Genomic DNA, 16002 nt, shown 5'->3' with positions numbered 1-16002 from the left:
CAGCTCAGCTGCAGGAGAAAACAGCAGGGACCACCAAGCTGAGGGTGAAAGTTCCACCATCTGAAATCAGTAAGGGCTCAGCTGTGTTTGCATGGGTGTGGCGTGGGCCTTTTACAGCAGAAAATGTGTTGTGTCTACTGCTGTGGTAGGGTTTGCTTTTTCCAAATGACAAAACTCATTGGGGAATTTATCCCTCCTTTTAATTAAGAAAGATCCAAGCTGCGTGTGGATCCTTAAAGAGTTTTGTTCAGGTATATCTAATCCATTTGCTCACCAAATAGCATGGCTGCAACTTGCATTCTTGACGTAACATGATTCACTCTTGGCCTAATTTCTAAGAAGGTGAGGCTTAAGAATTTGCCTTGCTTTTCCATATTTCTGTATTATCCCAGTGATATTTCTGACTCTTATTGTAAAGCATGTATCATATTTAAATTTTAAAGCGAGAAAAGCAAGGAAAGGATGTTGAGCTTTTTTTTTCTCGTGTTGTGAGGAATGTCCCTTTTTCCCCCTCACTGACATTAGCTGTCACAAATCAGGGGTATGGGAAGTAAGTGCTAATAAACCAAGTGCTCCTTGGGTTTCCAGGGCAGTAATTCAACACTTGAACACATAGACAATTTGTTGGAAAGCTAAGTCATTTTTGGATTGAATCCTTGAGATTATTGCTGATGAAAACCAGGGAATTGGAGCTATTGGTATTGTGAAGCTAACAAAAGCAAAAGGGGAAAAATAATAGAAGATGATTGTCCTATTTTAAAAAGGGCCTGTGTGCTCCCAAAACACAGACACATTGCTACTTATTTGGGATCACACCTAGACTCCCTGCATCATGCTCTGTCTTCTCCACGTGTTTGTAAAGCACAGGACCAGCCTTACCAGAATGGGATATTTACTGGCTTTGAGTGGTATAAACACCCTGGAGTTTATCCGCTGTGGTGACGAACTACCCGGGCTTCCCAAATGCTTCCACTGGCAACTTCCCATTTCTGGTCCAGAGCCACATTCTCACAGCTGAATTTGCCAGGTTTGTAAATACTAAGCGCTGCAGTCTGGTAGGCAGCAAGCCCTACTCTGGGAACTGCTGTGCTCTATCTCAGTGTGGCTTTTACCTAACTGCCACCTGCTGTAGCTGCCACAACCCAGGTGGGGTTTGTCCTCTTTTCCACTGCAATAAATGAGCTACCAGTTCCCAACAAGGGTATTCTTCCATGTAGGATATGCTCTCATCCAAATTTTATGTTTTATGATGATCCTGTCACAGTCACTTAGACTTTGTCTTCTGAGGTTTCTCGGTCTTGTTTTTTCAGCCACTTGTAAAAATCTGATCGATCCCTTCCTATCCACTACCAAGAGTATCAGCATGGAGGAGGAGTGCCTCAGCGACAGAGCAAAGTGCTGTGAAATGGCTCTGAAGCGCTTCTGGGGAGAGGGGAAACCCCTGCAGTTAAGGGGTGCTTTGGGTCTCCCCTGCTAGGAAGCTGTTTGACACTACTATGATCTCCCCTTCACCAGTGAGGGGTATCCTTAAGAAGGGATAGCTATAATAGAAGTTGGCCAAATAATGGAAATACGAGCGACTCCTCAAGCTGATTAAAGCCAACAGCCGCTACGTGGAACATTTGCTCCTGCCCTGTATGCAGCTGCATAGTACAGCAGAGCTATTTATGGGCCCGGCTCCAATGGGATTTGTGGACAGCGAAGGGCTGCCAGTGGATTCAGTTACTGCCTGAGATCACTGCAAATGCTGCAGCAAACTGCAACAACCGCAAAATGAGCTTTTCGCAAGGGCTGCCTGACACGTGTCCTGTCAGTGAGAAATTCCCCAGCCATGACAAGATGGAGTTAAATAGCTCCCCACAGCCGCACTTTTTTTCCCTTCTTTAAGGCTTTCAGGTTGTTTTTAATGTCGCCTCTGCGCCTCCTCTGTTGTTGGCTGTCTTTCTTGCTGTAGAGTAAGCAGAGCGATGTGTTATAATTCACAGTCTTTTTAAGAGTGGCCATTTGTTACAGAAGCTACTGTATTTTTTGGTCAAACTTGCCAGCTTTTGCCCTTTGTGGGAAGTCAAAGCGATGCGCGGTGTCTGAGGGCGCAGGGTGGCTGCAAGGCATCCCATCTAGCACAGAGGGTGACAAAAATAAAGGACTCTTCTGTCTCTGGAGTTGAGGCCTACATGACAAAAGGCTTAATCCTTTCCTCCCCTTTCTGCTGGCGACTCTCATCATTCAGACTGCCCAAATATAGAGGATGAGGTTGTTCTTGGGTGATTTGGAGCTGTGCTCAAATACTTCCTCTCCACGATCAGCAGGGAGGGTGTGGATTGCCTTGGGCTAAGATGGTTTTGCTGCCTTTCCACATGGCGTTTTGCCTTTCCCTTGCTGTGATGCTGTAAACTGGATCTGTGAAATGATCCAGAGTAAAAGTCACCACTCTTCTTCCCCAGAAGGGGTGGCTTAGTGACCACAACATGTGGCTGAGTGGGGAGAGGGGTAAAAGTGCCTTCAGGCAGCTCGGCTGTGGGAGAAAACAGCAGGGACCACCAAGGTGAGGGCAAAAGCTGGTTTGAGCAATACTTCAGAATACAAAGCTTTGTGGGTGAGGCAATGGCAGCTTCTGTCTTGAATCAACAGCTGTACTGAAAGCTGCTTTGTTCTGTTTCTCCCCAACAGCTTTTGAGGGAGTGTTTTTGATTCTGAAACAGCAAAAATCCAGCAGAATACAAAGATATGATGGTCCTCTTCAGGTCTTGGAACAGCTGTGCGTTGCACCTCCTCAGGCAGGCAGAGATCTTCATGTTCATCCTGGTTTTGAAGGTCAGTTGTGCCAATGGGGTGGTACCAGGATGATGGGCAGCAGTCATCCCAGATGCTAAATGCCACGTGCGCGGTAGTGCCAGCACAGCCGTTTGCACGGTGAACCCCTCATCTCCTCTCTGGGCTTGCAAAGCATCACCCAAGCTAAGCAATTTTTATTGCTTTTATGGTAGCAGCGTCCCTGATCCTCGCTTCAGAGATACACGAAGGTAGCTCTCTGAAGCCCAGTTGGTATGAAATTATATTCTGTAATCTCTGGCAAAGACGGGGTACGGGAGAGAGGTAAAAATGTTTGTGTTAATAGGAGAGCAGTGGTGTATCTGTTTCCAGCTCATGGTAAGGGGATGTTCAGTGAGGGACATCCTGAAGGATGGAAGAGCTTGCTTGTTCTTTCCAGTAGAAAAAAGGCAACAACAAACAAACCAAACCAAAAAATGCTACGTGTCAGATCTTGCTGCAATTCTTTAATTAATATACCAAGACTAGCTGTTAAGGTCAGGCATAAACAGGTTTACTAGCAAAGCCTGAAATTTGGTCAAAGGTTCGAAGTTAAACTCTCCCTGACTCCTATATTCAGCTGTTGCAGAAAGCCTGGGTCCTAAACTTCCCCTAAATCAGCTTAACTCCATGGGCTTTACACAGCTCCAGATCTGACCCACATAAATAAATTTTCCAGAAAATTATTGCCATGGTGAAAAGCCGAAGGTAAGGAGGAAAAGCAAAACCAAAAGCAGAAGTTATAAGCTGTGTTGATTGATTCAGGGAGATCAGTCAATGAAGTGACCCTCCCAGTTCCAGCTATAATCTGGCAATCTGTGGTTACTCCTTTTAGCAAGGTTAATGAGCTCTGTTTGGTAAGTTGAAAGGCTCAGATATAAAGTTGCTGCAGTATCCATCTACACTAGCTATGATACTGAATTTGGGGTTTTGAGCCTGAGCTTAGTTATTTGCTTCCTGCTGTGTTGAGAGTGAGTTTGGATGCTAAAATTGCACACCCACTGTGTGGAGGGATCCTTCAGAAAACTTGGAAAACCTCACTGGCCTGAAACCCCTCACTCCCTGGGACCCAGTTCTCTGCCTTTTCCTCTGTACCCACACGTGGCTGAAACAAAGGGTTGCCTGAAAACTCCTCAGACTGCCCATCATCAGGATCAGGAACCACAGAATCACAGAATGTCAGGGGTTGGAAGGGACCTTGAAAGATCATCTAGTCCAACCCCCCTGCCAGGGCAGGATCAATACCTGATTACCTGAGGCTGCTCTGGCCCTGCTGGCAACAGCCCATGTCCCCCTGCAGACAGTGCTGCAAGCCCACCTGCAGAGGTAATTTCAGCCCTACCTAGGCTTTTTTTTCCCTGTGACTTCAAAACATCTCTCAGTGGCGAGCCTTGGCACCCTTACGTATGTGCCCATCTGGGTTTACTTGATGCTCTTGCCCTTTCGGGATGTTCCCAGACCCTGCGGGGTTTGAGGGAAGGCACGTTCCATGCGGGAGACTTCACAGAGCCAAGGGCAGCCTGCGGGGATGGGGGTCGTTGGCACTCTGGTTCTGGGAGTTGGGGGCAGGTGGTGGCAGAACTTGTGCAATGTCTGTAATACTGACCTGAGGAGGTGTAGTGCATTTTCACCCAACACGTGGAGCATTTCCTTGGAAAACGTGCCTGTATGGCTGAAGAGCATGAGGAGGTGTCCTCCCCTGTGAGCACCTGTAGAGGAGTTCAGGCAGGGACAGACCTACTTTTTCGTGGTTTTCGAGGGTGTATGCGACTCACTCAGAGCCCACGTGCTTCCGAAGGGCTTCCACATGTCTCACCTCTCTGTCACTCCCCGCAGCGGGGGCTTTCCCGGGGAGCGAATCCCATCTCCCTGGAGGTGCGAGGTACTGGCCAGGGTGCGGACTGTCCCTGGCGGCCTCTGCTGTCAGACTCCATCGCCACCTGCTGGGGACACAGAGCCCCTCGCTGAGGGCCACCGCCACCCAGGCTTCAGCAAGCGGTGTCCCCAGGCCCAAGGGCAAGCCTAGCTGGACTCCAGCATCTTTCCTCAGGTGTTTTTTGGGGCAGATCTGCTGCTTCCTGCTCGGCTGGATTTTGTCTTCGGGCACTACATAAGGTTGCAAGTTGTAGCTCTCGGGGTTTAGATTTCCTGGTCTGGATACTAGCCTTCAGGTTTCTTTCTTGAGTGCTGCCAGCTCAAGGGACATGGGGGACACTTTGAGTTAGCAGTTCTGGGCAGGAAGGTGTGACAAACCCGTGCTGTTCTTCCCAGCGTGAAAAAAAATTTCTTGTAACCAAACAGCTGTATGTGCTGGGACCTATGTTCTCAGTGGGACCAGCCACATTCTGGAAAACCCCACTCAAATTTGGCCAAGGTGTTACGCCAAGATGGGAGAACATGGACAGAAAAAAAACCAAGAGGGGAAGGGGGAAACACAAGACAGAGGTGCAGAGGGATGGAAGTCGGATGAGATGCTTGAGGGGAAGCAAAATCTGGCTGAATAACTTGTGTAAATGAAGCCCTTCCTCAGCAGCTTTGTGCTCTGTGTGCCTGCTTCTTCCACAGCTGCTTTTGTGTTATCACATGGGGCAGATGCAATTCTCCACCTCACTCTGTTCCATGCCTGTCAGGAACGATGTCCCTGATGGGGCAGGAGGCTGAGCTAGGGTTTGTGGGGGCAGGTTGCTCTTCTGTTCTGCTTCTTCACTGTGAATGCAAGGAGGATATGTCTGACACACCATAGCCAGCGGCCTGCTCTGGAGTGGTTTGAGTGAAACCAGTGTGCATTGAACAGCTGCAGTGGTAGATTGTAAACTGATTTATCAAATGAGCTGTATGTCGGACTGCTAATGCCAATAGGGGCTGAGGACCGCTCATGGGGAGATTTGTTTGCTGACATAGTATTAGCCATGGATTTAGCATCAGTGCTGATCCCAGTTTTTAGGCTTCTGAAAGGTTAATATGCAGGAATGGGAAATGAAGTTGGGCAGAGGCAGCAATAATATTTCTGTCCCTGTGCTGCCCTTCACAGCTGAGGATGCTGTCAGCTCTTGAGAGCTGAAACCACAGCAGGCTCTAAAGGGTGGGTGAGAAGCCAGTGAGCCTCCAGGAGCAACCGGAGTGGCTGTTATGGCGTATCTCAATCTTTCCAGAAATGAAACCATATTGCAAAATGGGGGGTAAATAAAACCCAAAGCTTGTTTGTTTTAGCGTTTTTATTAAACAGTGCTCCACTCAGCAGTTGTAAAACAGGCCCTGACAATCCCCTCATCAGTCTATGAACCCTGGGATGTGATGCTGTGTGACACAAGGCTACACAAATCATCTCTTTTACAGAGCAGTGCCCAGGAGAAGCCCAGGGTCAGAGCAGTGTCCCTACACTGCCACCACACCAGCCAAGGTGGGAAGTAGCTTTCAGCAGGCCCCGTTTACTACAAGATCCCACTCCCAAACTGTATGATTAGCCAAATTCTGCTCTCGAGGCTGTGCTCCCTCCCTTCCAGTCACCTCCCTCTGTTGTTTAGGGCCCATGAGTGATAGGGCATGACCACTGCTGAGTCTGAGTGAGCTTGAGGTTTCCAACAGGGATGCCTAGCCCAAAGCAGATGAGCTCTTTTGTGCTTCAGGCTGTCATCTGATGAACTGCCAGAAACATGTGATGGCAGCAGGAGGCTGGTACTGAGGACACGGGCAGCTTTCCAGGAATGGTTTCTACTCTTTGCTGGAACGGCCCATCCAGGAGGTTCCTGAGGGTCTGCCTGTGCCACTGTGGCTAGGCTGCCTTGTGCTGAGGCACATGTGAGCGAGCTGTGTCAGCGTGCCAGGTTTGGTCTTCCTGTGTCCCTACTGCTGGTGCAGAAGCATGTCAGCGTGGAAGTTGCCTGTGCTGCCCTGTGGCTGCTTGCCTGCTCTTTGGTGGCCTGAGAGACTCAGCAACTGGGCCCTTAAAAGATCAAAAGCCACCTCCACTCTTGTGCAGGCTGAGGAGCTGCCCTCAAACAGCACAGAGCAGTGCGACTGCATCAGTAATTTTCACTGTGCTCACTGCTTAGCTCATGCTCAGTGCCAAGGAAGTGTTTTACAGGGTTAGGTCCCTAATTGTTGCAAATTACTGTAGCTAAGGACGGAAAAGCAGATTTATCCCTTTCAAGAATCTGGTCTGCTTGACAGGTCAAAGTTATTTAACCTAGGGCAGATTTTCCAGTTGGGTAGAAGTCTGGTTGCAAATCCTACTACAACAGGCAGTAGCAAAGCCAATAGTGACTCAAACTATTCAGAAAAGCTTATAAAACAAAGCATGTAAACAACATTTACACACGTAACAGGTTAAATGCTGACAGAACATTTCTTTTCCCATGCTGCTGCTGGTGGGCCTGGCATCACTTAACACCTACACTATTGAAACACAATTTTAAATAAAGACTGCAATATAAACTTCCAAAGCTAAACAGAAGAGAGCACACCAGCAGGCATGCTTAGCTCACTTTTAGATAGGAGTTTTCCATCAGATGATCAATAGACTTTTGAAAAGTTTATCATGAGCTATCAAATAAGCACAAAAGCTAGTGAATTATTTGTCTGTCACTAGTAAAAAACACACAAAAGAGCTATACATAGCCTTTGTCTTTAAAGCAGACAGGTGTAAATTCAGGACAAGGCTTTGGCTACCAGTTCCAGCTGTGCCACTTGTAATCTGACATTAAAAAAAGCATATATAAAGGCTCCACAGTCCATCACATTCGCTTTGTATTTAGCAGCCCAGCTACTGAACTGCCTACTCCCTGGGTGCTCAGAAAAAAACACACTTAAAAGCAACTTGCAGGTCAATAGTCTCAGGTTTTCATCTTTTGCTTTCCAACAGCAAATAAATTCCTGCAATTATTTGTCAGCACAAAAAAAATAATAAAAAGATTAAATGGCTGAAGATACATTCAATAGAAATCTTTCTCCCAGGAAATACGATACAGAAAATAGCAAAACTCTATAGCAAACAAAATACGTTTTTTCCCTGCTCCCACCTGCAGCCCTGTGTTTTTGAGACACCAGCAAAATCTGCATTCTGTCTTTTAAACAGAAACAATGCAATGAGATGGCTAGCAATACTAGAGAACTCGGCATGCCCTCAAGAGGATGGATTTATGTAGAGTTAGGTGAACAACGATGAGTTTGGAAGAAGGAGAAAGCAGCTTCGAACCGCTTGTCCAAGTGCAGAAGGATTCAGGCAGGGAACTGCCAAGCTCAGATTCAGAGTTCAAAGGCGGGGAACTTGGCCTTGGTCGGAACCAGGAGATCAGCAAGGAAGTAAATGGTTCCGGCCATTCCTGAGGATAAGAAAACATTCAGAGAGATTCCCTCTGGGCACCTGTTTTAGCAGTTACCTGGGGGTGAATGAATCATGGAGACAGAAGGAAGGAAAGCATTTTCAGAAGGACCTGAATAATGTCCAAGGTCTGACTCCAGGTTTCCTAAGCAACTTAGGTACTTCAGTGGGGAAAGCATTTTGAAATTAAATCTCCTACAAGACAGATTGCTTCTGGGAAATGGTAAAACCAGTGAATACAATCTCCTTCCCACCCGCTACACTGAATTTTGCAAGACTTCAGTGGAGTCTGTATTTGCTTTTCCTTAGTGCTGGAAAGGCTCCAATCCAGAACCAAAACACAAGCCTAGAGATGAAGGTTACCTTCAAAGAGAGAGAATGGAGTGTCTGGAGTCCGGCACCCGTGCATGCCATAACTTAAACACCACTCTGCAAACTGAGAAAAGAGGAATAAAAAGTGCTCAAATTTTGTTAAAGACAGATCTTAAAACCCGCCCCCACCACCCTCATCCTCACATAGTCCCTTGCAGAACAAGGCTTCTGCAGGATATTTTTCCCATACAAGTTGTCAGACAGTGACTGCACTGCTGAAGGACTATTCTGGCAGAGCTAGTCAGACCCAGCTGCACCTCTGCCACACTAGAAGTTTGGTTTCAAAGGCAGTGACACAAAAGGCAGAAGTGAATAATGCCCCTCTCCCTTCCTCACGTAGGCTCTTACCTTGCAGGCCCTGTACAGGTATTTCATGTTCTGAGTGAGGTTGTAAAGCGCTAGGAACCCGTAAGCGTTGCCAGCCGTCCCGTGGCACAGCCCGTAGCCTTTCTTCAGTAACCCGTGCTGCCAGATCACTTCTGCACACTGCAGCGCGTCGTTTAGGTACTGCTGTTCCCCAAAGACCTGCAGAGACACGAAACATTCTCTCTCACTGAGGTGATTTCCTCCACACAAAGAGCATCCCTGTGTGAGTGGGGAGGTTTGGGTCAATTAGTTTCTCTCCTGCTGGTATCTTAATGTGGTGACTTTGCTGTCTAGTTTAAAGGAGAATGGTTTTGATGTGATGAATGGGACTGTACGATCGTAACTTTCCACACAACTAGCTGTCACCATCAGTCACCTGCAATGGAAGGTTGCCCCCAGGCAGCTGATGGGTATTTTCAGAAATAATGTTTTAAAACACTAATTTCTGTATCAGTCAGTGGTCCCTGACTGTGGGGTCCCTGTTTGTGCAATGAAATCACAATGTGGGGTGATTTCATCGCACAAACCATCCTACTCTCAGGAAGGGGGGATCTCAATAGAGTTTTCTCCATGATGAAGTTCCACATTTAGGGGTCCCCAAAGGGACTTGGCACAATTTCTGGTACCTTGTAGGCCTGGGCAAGCATGTAGATAACACCTGGTGCCCCGTGGCACCAGTGGACGAGGAGGTCTCTGGTGTCATCGACACACGGAGGGTAATTGCCAGACGGGAATTTGAGCTGGCAGACGTAGTCCACGCTGGGTTTGACTGCATTGTGTAGTTTTACTTGGCTCACTCCAAGGCCAGGCTAAGAGAGAGAAAGTGTTAAATCAGCAAGAATTACCATTCAGTCTGTCCCTAAGAGGCCCAAGATTTGCCCAAAAAGCAGAACCAAAGCCAACTATGTCCGTGGTTCCTCACTGTAAATTTAATCTTTTCTTCGGTCCAGGCTTTCACAGGCACAAATACCTTTTTGGCCCCAAGCTGCTTTGCCCTTTAGCAGGGACTTCTTTACAGTTACACCCTTGCATCCCCAGAAACAAAGACTATTCCCAACCAGTCACCCAGCCCTCTAAGCAAGAGGGCTTGCTGCTTCTTTTCCTATAGATAAGCAGGAATAGTTTCAGGTATACAGAGTTGGAGTAACTAAACTGCTTAAAATCAGTATTAAGGACAAATACCAGGAGTGATTCCTAGCACCCAGAGCATCTCAGCTCTGAGCTGCTGGGCCAGCCCAGCTGGAGGGCTGTGCTGCTGCTTTTTCACCAGTTTCTGGGTAACTGCAAGGGGTGACTTCACCACTGACCTCAGATCGAAGCAAGGCAGTGGCCTCAGTGTCCTCTTCCAGTGACACTGCCCCACGTGAAATCTGTGCCATTTTAATTTCCTACAGCAGACTGCAATAAGCAGTCTGCTCTAAGGAGTACACTGCTCCTAGGTCGGTAACTTGAAAATTAAAAATCAATACTTGTGCTGTAAAACCTGTAGAGATAAAAGTCTAGTGTTCTCCTCTCTGTATTTTCCTTCTTTGCTTCCCCCAAGGCTTTTTGTCATCACGCTCGGCTGATCCAGGCTCCTTGTACTTCATATGGAGAAAAGGCATGAAGCCCATACAGTATTTTATGGGATACTTACACTGAAGATTATTTAAAATATCATCCCCAGGAAGCTCAGGGGCTTGGTGCAAATTTGGGCTCACAGCACATGTCTGTTTCCCCTGCTCCCAACTAGCTGTTCTGTACTCCTGGGCAAGAATCAGCTCACCTCCTGCTCTTGCCAAATCCCCTTCTACTAAAAAAACACCAGCCGCCCCTTCCTCTCTGACTCACGTAAGAGGGGTATATTCACAGGAGTTCCACTTATCCTGTATATGGGTTTGAACTTTGATGGTCCTGAAGAAAAACTGAAATACTTGAGACCTAGTGGCTTTTTTCCTACCTGCTGTGAGAGTTGGGTCTAATAAAAGACATCACCTACTTCTATGAACATTGCTATGTTAAAGTAATTTGCCTTGCTCAGTGGGTGCCCTTAATGCTTTGAAAATGCTATGTTACCTATTGCTGTTATTTTTCTAAAAGCTTGAGTACTGTAAATTTATGCACAAAGTGACCCACATAGGGGAATTATCACCCTCATTTCAGAGCCAGGGAAGGGAATATTCCCAGAGCTCCAGTAAGTTGTGCAAAATTGTGAGAAAGACAGCATCAAAGCAAAGGGGCACTGCAGCTCCCAACCTCTTGTCTTGCCTTGCGTACTTCAGACCCTACAGAACTCAACTGCTTTATCAAAGTCCTGGCTCTTTTGCATTTAGATACGGGCCCTGATCTGGGAACAAAAGGCATTTCCCACTTTCCTGCTAAGGATGCAATCTCTTTCACCATGTTTTCCTTACAGAGATTCTCACTCTGCAATGATCTGAGATTGCTCCAAGTAACCACCTCAAAAAATGCAGGAAGCCCACATACACCAACAAATGGGAATGCTTTATAAGCAAGGGTGGAAGCTCAGACCCTGCTGACCTACAGATGATAACACTGTATTGAGAAGGATTTAGGTCTTGTGGAATTTTTTGTGTCGAGCTATCAATAATAATTATTTGTAGCAATGCAGACCACAGGCCTCTTTCATGTGAATCTGCTGATATAATGCAGGTCACACTTCACTACAGTTCTCCACAGAGGTGGGAAATTCAATCTCATGGACTTGGAGAAAGCCTTCAGAAATGGGGAAATAAGGATGCAGGATCAAATACAGAATAAAGTCTATCAGACGAGGGACCTTGCCCAGCTTGAGATCACCAAGACCCATTTCAAACGCTCCTCCTTGCTCAAAGAAATGAGAAACAGCTGCTAAAAGCCCCTCCCCTCCAGTGCCTCTTACCTGCATGAGGTAGTAGTAAATCCCAGCCAAACCATGGGCTGCCCCTACATAGTACTCCTGGTACCACTCGTACATCAGGGGGCTTTTTGCTGTGAAGTTCCTCCTTTTGGCCAAGCTCTCTCCTGAGGCTACAACTGCTTCACAGACCTGCGGATGGGAACAAGAGGCACATGAGGGAAGTGCTGCTGTCCTGGATGCAGCACGGTGGCTCTCCTGGCAGAGAACTAACGAGCTGTTTTTCTGCCCGAGCAGGGGGAAGGATGTGGGTAAGGCAGTGTAACATATGCCAGTTCAGTAGTGTCTGTGGATCTGAATGGATGGTGGCGTGGTGCTTCAGCCTAGCAGGAATACTGTGATGTGGTTTCTCCCTTGTTGCCAGAGTTCTCTATATCTAACACTGGTCTTTACACCTAGCATTGTTTTTTACCTGCCGAACGACAAGCTGCATGAAAAGAGGCAGGTAACAAATCAGCAGAAGCCACAGTACCTGCTGAATGTGACTTTGAGGGATCTTTTCCTCTCCAAAGTGCTTGTTCACAAATATCAGTGCATAGAGATAGCCCATGCGCCCGTACAGCAGTTCGTCTGGCACTCGTGGGTCAAGCTTGTGCAGATGGAGCAAACTACAAAGAAAAATTCACATGGGGAATATTAGAGGACACTCGAACCCATGTAACCAAGCAGGGAGACTGGAGCTGAAAAATGTGATTTGCTCCTTCATGTTGCCTGTGCCCTGGGAGACGTCAGGCCAGTCTCTGGGTCTCAGCCTTCCAGCTATGCAAGGTGCAGAATCCCTCCTTCCCCTCTTGTTTCGGGGGGGGTTATTTCTCTCATCTGCTCAGCTCTTTACAAGGGAGTCATACCACGTGCTTGATTTTTAGAGCACCAGCTCTGGGAAAGCTACTTGTGGGGAAACCTGTGCTACAGGAAATGGTCAGCACGAAGCTGCCGACTGCTCAGGCAAGGCTGCCGCAATTCAGCAAGGAAAGCCTCCATTACCTCTCTGTGATGCTGTCGGCAAGGCAGACCCTTGCCAAAAATTACTATTTGCAAACTAAACTGTTATCTGTTCGACTACTCAAGGAACGTTAAAAAGTCAGACTAGCGCTGATGGTGTGTGGAAAAATCTCACCCCTTGTGCTCAGTAGTCCTGACAGGAAAGTCCCTTTCTCTCCATGCCTGCAGTGGCCAGGGCTGCGCTGTCCATGGATAAAGTAGTTTCTGTTGGTTTTGAAACGTGGGGCAGGGCTGCACGGCACGCGTGCAGCAAGAGATGCCTGGGATGCTGCCGGGCTGATGGCATGCAGAATGCCTTTGGCAGGTGTGTGCAGGTAAACTGAGGAAGAGCCACACCTGCCCACCTATCAGCCTAGTACCTCAACAGTCAAAAATCAGTAGCTTCTGGACCAAGGGAAAGCGAGGGCACTGTAGAGCCAGATTGCACTTTTGTATGCCAGTGGCTCTAAAACCAAACCTTTGACTTTCTGAATTGGTGGGAGCAGGCAGGGTCCCACCTGCAATTCTGTGTGCCTCCTGAAACATGACTCCGCTTTTCGCAGGCTCTTGGAAAATGTGCTGCCCTGAAACGCTAGTCCCTCCAGAGCATAAAAGGATGAAGCTTTGTTGGTCATGAACTCATTTAGGCGAGAGCAAGGAGCTAAGAAAAAGCAAGCTTCTGTCTCTTCTGCTGCAGGTAACACCTGCCTGATGGATTTTCTCGTCAGGCTCTGTAAAGAAGAGGTGCTTTAAAAGACAGAGAACAAAATGGAGAGGCCTTCCTTCTCCACAGCTGTAGGAGAAATGCACTTTCTATGCACCTGCACTGCACAACTTAGCAGCCGTTCTGTAACTAAACAGCATGCTCAAAAATAACTTAAGAGTTTTGGTTAAGGGAGCTGTTCCTCAAAGAAATATGTAAGGCAGCCTGGTCAGGCTAACTGCTCTGGGAATTGGTGGCAGAGTAAGGACAGTATAACTGTTCCTTTGAGAAAGCCACATTTTTATTTTGACCTCCTTTCAGATGTATGAAGAAACCAATTTCCAGGGCTCTGCCTTTATTATGCCATTAGATGGCAGTGCAGAATTAATCATGAGTTTCCATTCTGCCAAAAAAACTGCAGGCTGAACTGAAGGGATACACAGAGGGGAGAGCTACAGCAAGAAAACAATGAATTAAGGATTTTTCACTACTCGATGCTTATGTGGTGACCACAACTGTCCAGTCCTGTTTGACAGATTAGTTCCCTTTTTGTTAGCAAATACATTAATCATAGAGTCATCGCTCTGACACAGTATTAACCAAAACCTAAACCAGAGATTATTTCACGAATAGAGCTTGTCCTCAGATTGACCGTATCTATGTAAACCAGAAGCTGTTCTTAGTTAAGGCAATGAGAACTTGGTGTCCAAACCATAGAAGCACCTCTGATTCCCACCCACGGCTTTTAAAATTGATATACATCACTTGTGCACAGCTGTTCAAGGGCACTCAGTGTTGTTCTGAAGTGTCAGGGGTTTTATCTTGTTTTTGTGCTGACCATGCATAAACGGAAACTCTTTTCGGGGCTGCTTCTCACCTTCACAAAACTCATCTCCCTTAAGCAAGAGAAGCTTGCAACTGCACCTCCTTAGCTTTTTTGCTTCCTCGGACGCATGCTGATCTGACCGTAGGATAGCTTGTTTGTCCTTTTCTTGTCTTAAGTACCCAACAAAAATACATCTGAATACAGTTGAGGAAAGGCAGGAAATAGAAATAAATGAATCATTACCAGCTGCACGCAGCAGTTGAAAGGGAGCCTGTCAATCTTAGCTTTAAGTCAAAGGCAACTAACAAATAGCAAGTGGAAGTGAGTGACAAAATTAATCTAATAATCCTACCACATTTCTCCTTTTCATCAAAACGGCTGTAAATCTAAATTTAAGGGTTCTGGAAAAAAATACCAAACTTCCTCTTCTGCTTTTTAAAATTTGGGCATTTTTTTGTTACTGTGTTTATCAGAATTATTTTTAAGATGGCAAAACCAGCTGAACAACATCCTTGCTTCCCAGCCTGCAGGCTGCCAGGCAAGTACATTTGTCCTTAACCTGGCTCCTTCCCAGGGCAGAACAAGTTTGCGCTGCCTTGCTAGGTTACTGGATTCTCTCTCACATAAGAGTGCAAGTAAATGTATTCAGGCTTGACAGAGAGCGCCTGCTACAAGCCCAGACCAGCTCTATGAGCAAGAGAAACATTATGTCACAAAGGTAACAGGGTGTTTTACCGAGTGATGCAGTCTTCTGACTGCTTCTCGTTGTGCAGTTTGTGGTAGACAACAGCAGCCACTGCCAGGGGCCCAGCATCTCCACACAAGAAAGTGATGGATCGTCTTGTCAGACAGCTCAGGCTCTTCTTCACGTACTCATGGGCCACCTGAAGGTAGGCTGGGTCTCCGTACACGTCATGCAGGTGCAAATACAGCAAAGCAATGCCTGCAAAAGGAACATAAAGGTTGCACCCACTGGAAATGTTCACCCTTCCCGCTATGTGCCCCAGCTATTTTACCAAACCCAAAAGCCTGGCCCTCAGCCCCACCTAGGGCACAAGCTGCTTAGACAGGCTTCTGACGTGTATCCAAGGGCACAAGCCATAGGTGCAGCACCCACAGCTTCTGTTCCTGCTTTGTGACCTCCTTGTACCTGATGCTGCTCACGAGTGGACTGCAGGTCAGGACAAACAGCAGTGTCTGACCTAGGAGGTCCTGGAGGACAGCAGAGCTTGACAGACAGGTTACATAAAATTTTAGGAGTGAGGAGCAAAAGATGAGACCTAGGCAAAAGCACCTAAGTGAATCAGCTGTACTTGGGAGTGTTGCTTAACAGCACAGGGAAAGAAAAAATCATCTTTGGGCAAGATGGTACGTGTGGCAGCGCAGTGCTGAGTTGTTACCTATCACCTATCTCAATCGTTTTTTCCCATACCAGGAGGTAGAGGACTGGGTCACTTAGCTTGCATTGGATTTTTTTAAAAAATGACATGTGATAAGCGCTGAGAAGCAGCACCTTTAAAACACACTACTTGGCTCATTCTTTTTTTTCATATTATTTAAAATTTCTTCCCCATTCCCTTCTACTGGGAAGCACCAGCAAAGTTGTTACAGCTCCCTGGACATCATGTCCTGCTGCTGGGCAGGTCCCAGGCTCTACATGAAGGACTGGTGCATCCTGGAAAAGAAAGGGGCTGCTGAACTATCCTCTGTAGCACATCATTCATGAG

The 16002-nt window shown here is 47.0% G+C and overlaps 1 protein-coding gene across 1 annotated transcript; it reads right to left on the bottom strand.

Moving 5' to 3' along the window:
* Positions 1 to 7739: 7739 nt before the first annotated feature.
* LANCL1 (LanC lantibiotic synthetase component C-like 1 (bacterial)) lies at positions 7740 to 15247 on the bottom strand (the record flags this gene model as incomplete). The annotated part of the gene is made up of 7 exons (XM_009879156.1): positions 7740 to 8132; positions 8495 to 8567; positions 8852 to 9028; positions 9496 to 9678; positions 11751 to 11897; positions 12238 to 12373; positions 15011 to 15247. Coding segments are annotated over 7 exons (1030 nt in total), but the record flags the coding sequence as incomplete, so codon positions are not given.
* Between the last annotated feature and the right edge of the window lie 755 nt (positions 15248 to 16002).

Source organism: Apaloderma vittatum, unplaced genomic scaffold (genome assembly GCF_000703405.1).
Source record: "Apaloderma vittatum isolate BGI_N311 unplaced genomic scaffold, ASM70340v1 scaffold36251, whole genome shotgun sequence".
Taxonomy (NCBI): Eukaryota; Metazoa; Chordata; class Aves; order Trogoniformes; family Trogonidae; genus Apaloderma; species Apaloderma vittatum.
The sequence above is the reverse complement of the archived record's forward strand: the minus strand, read 5'-3'. Positions and strand labels throughout refer to the sequence as shown.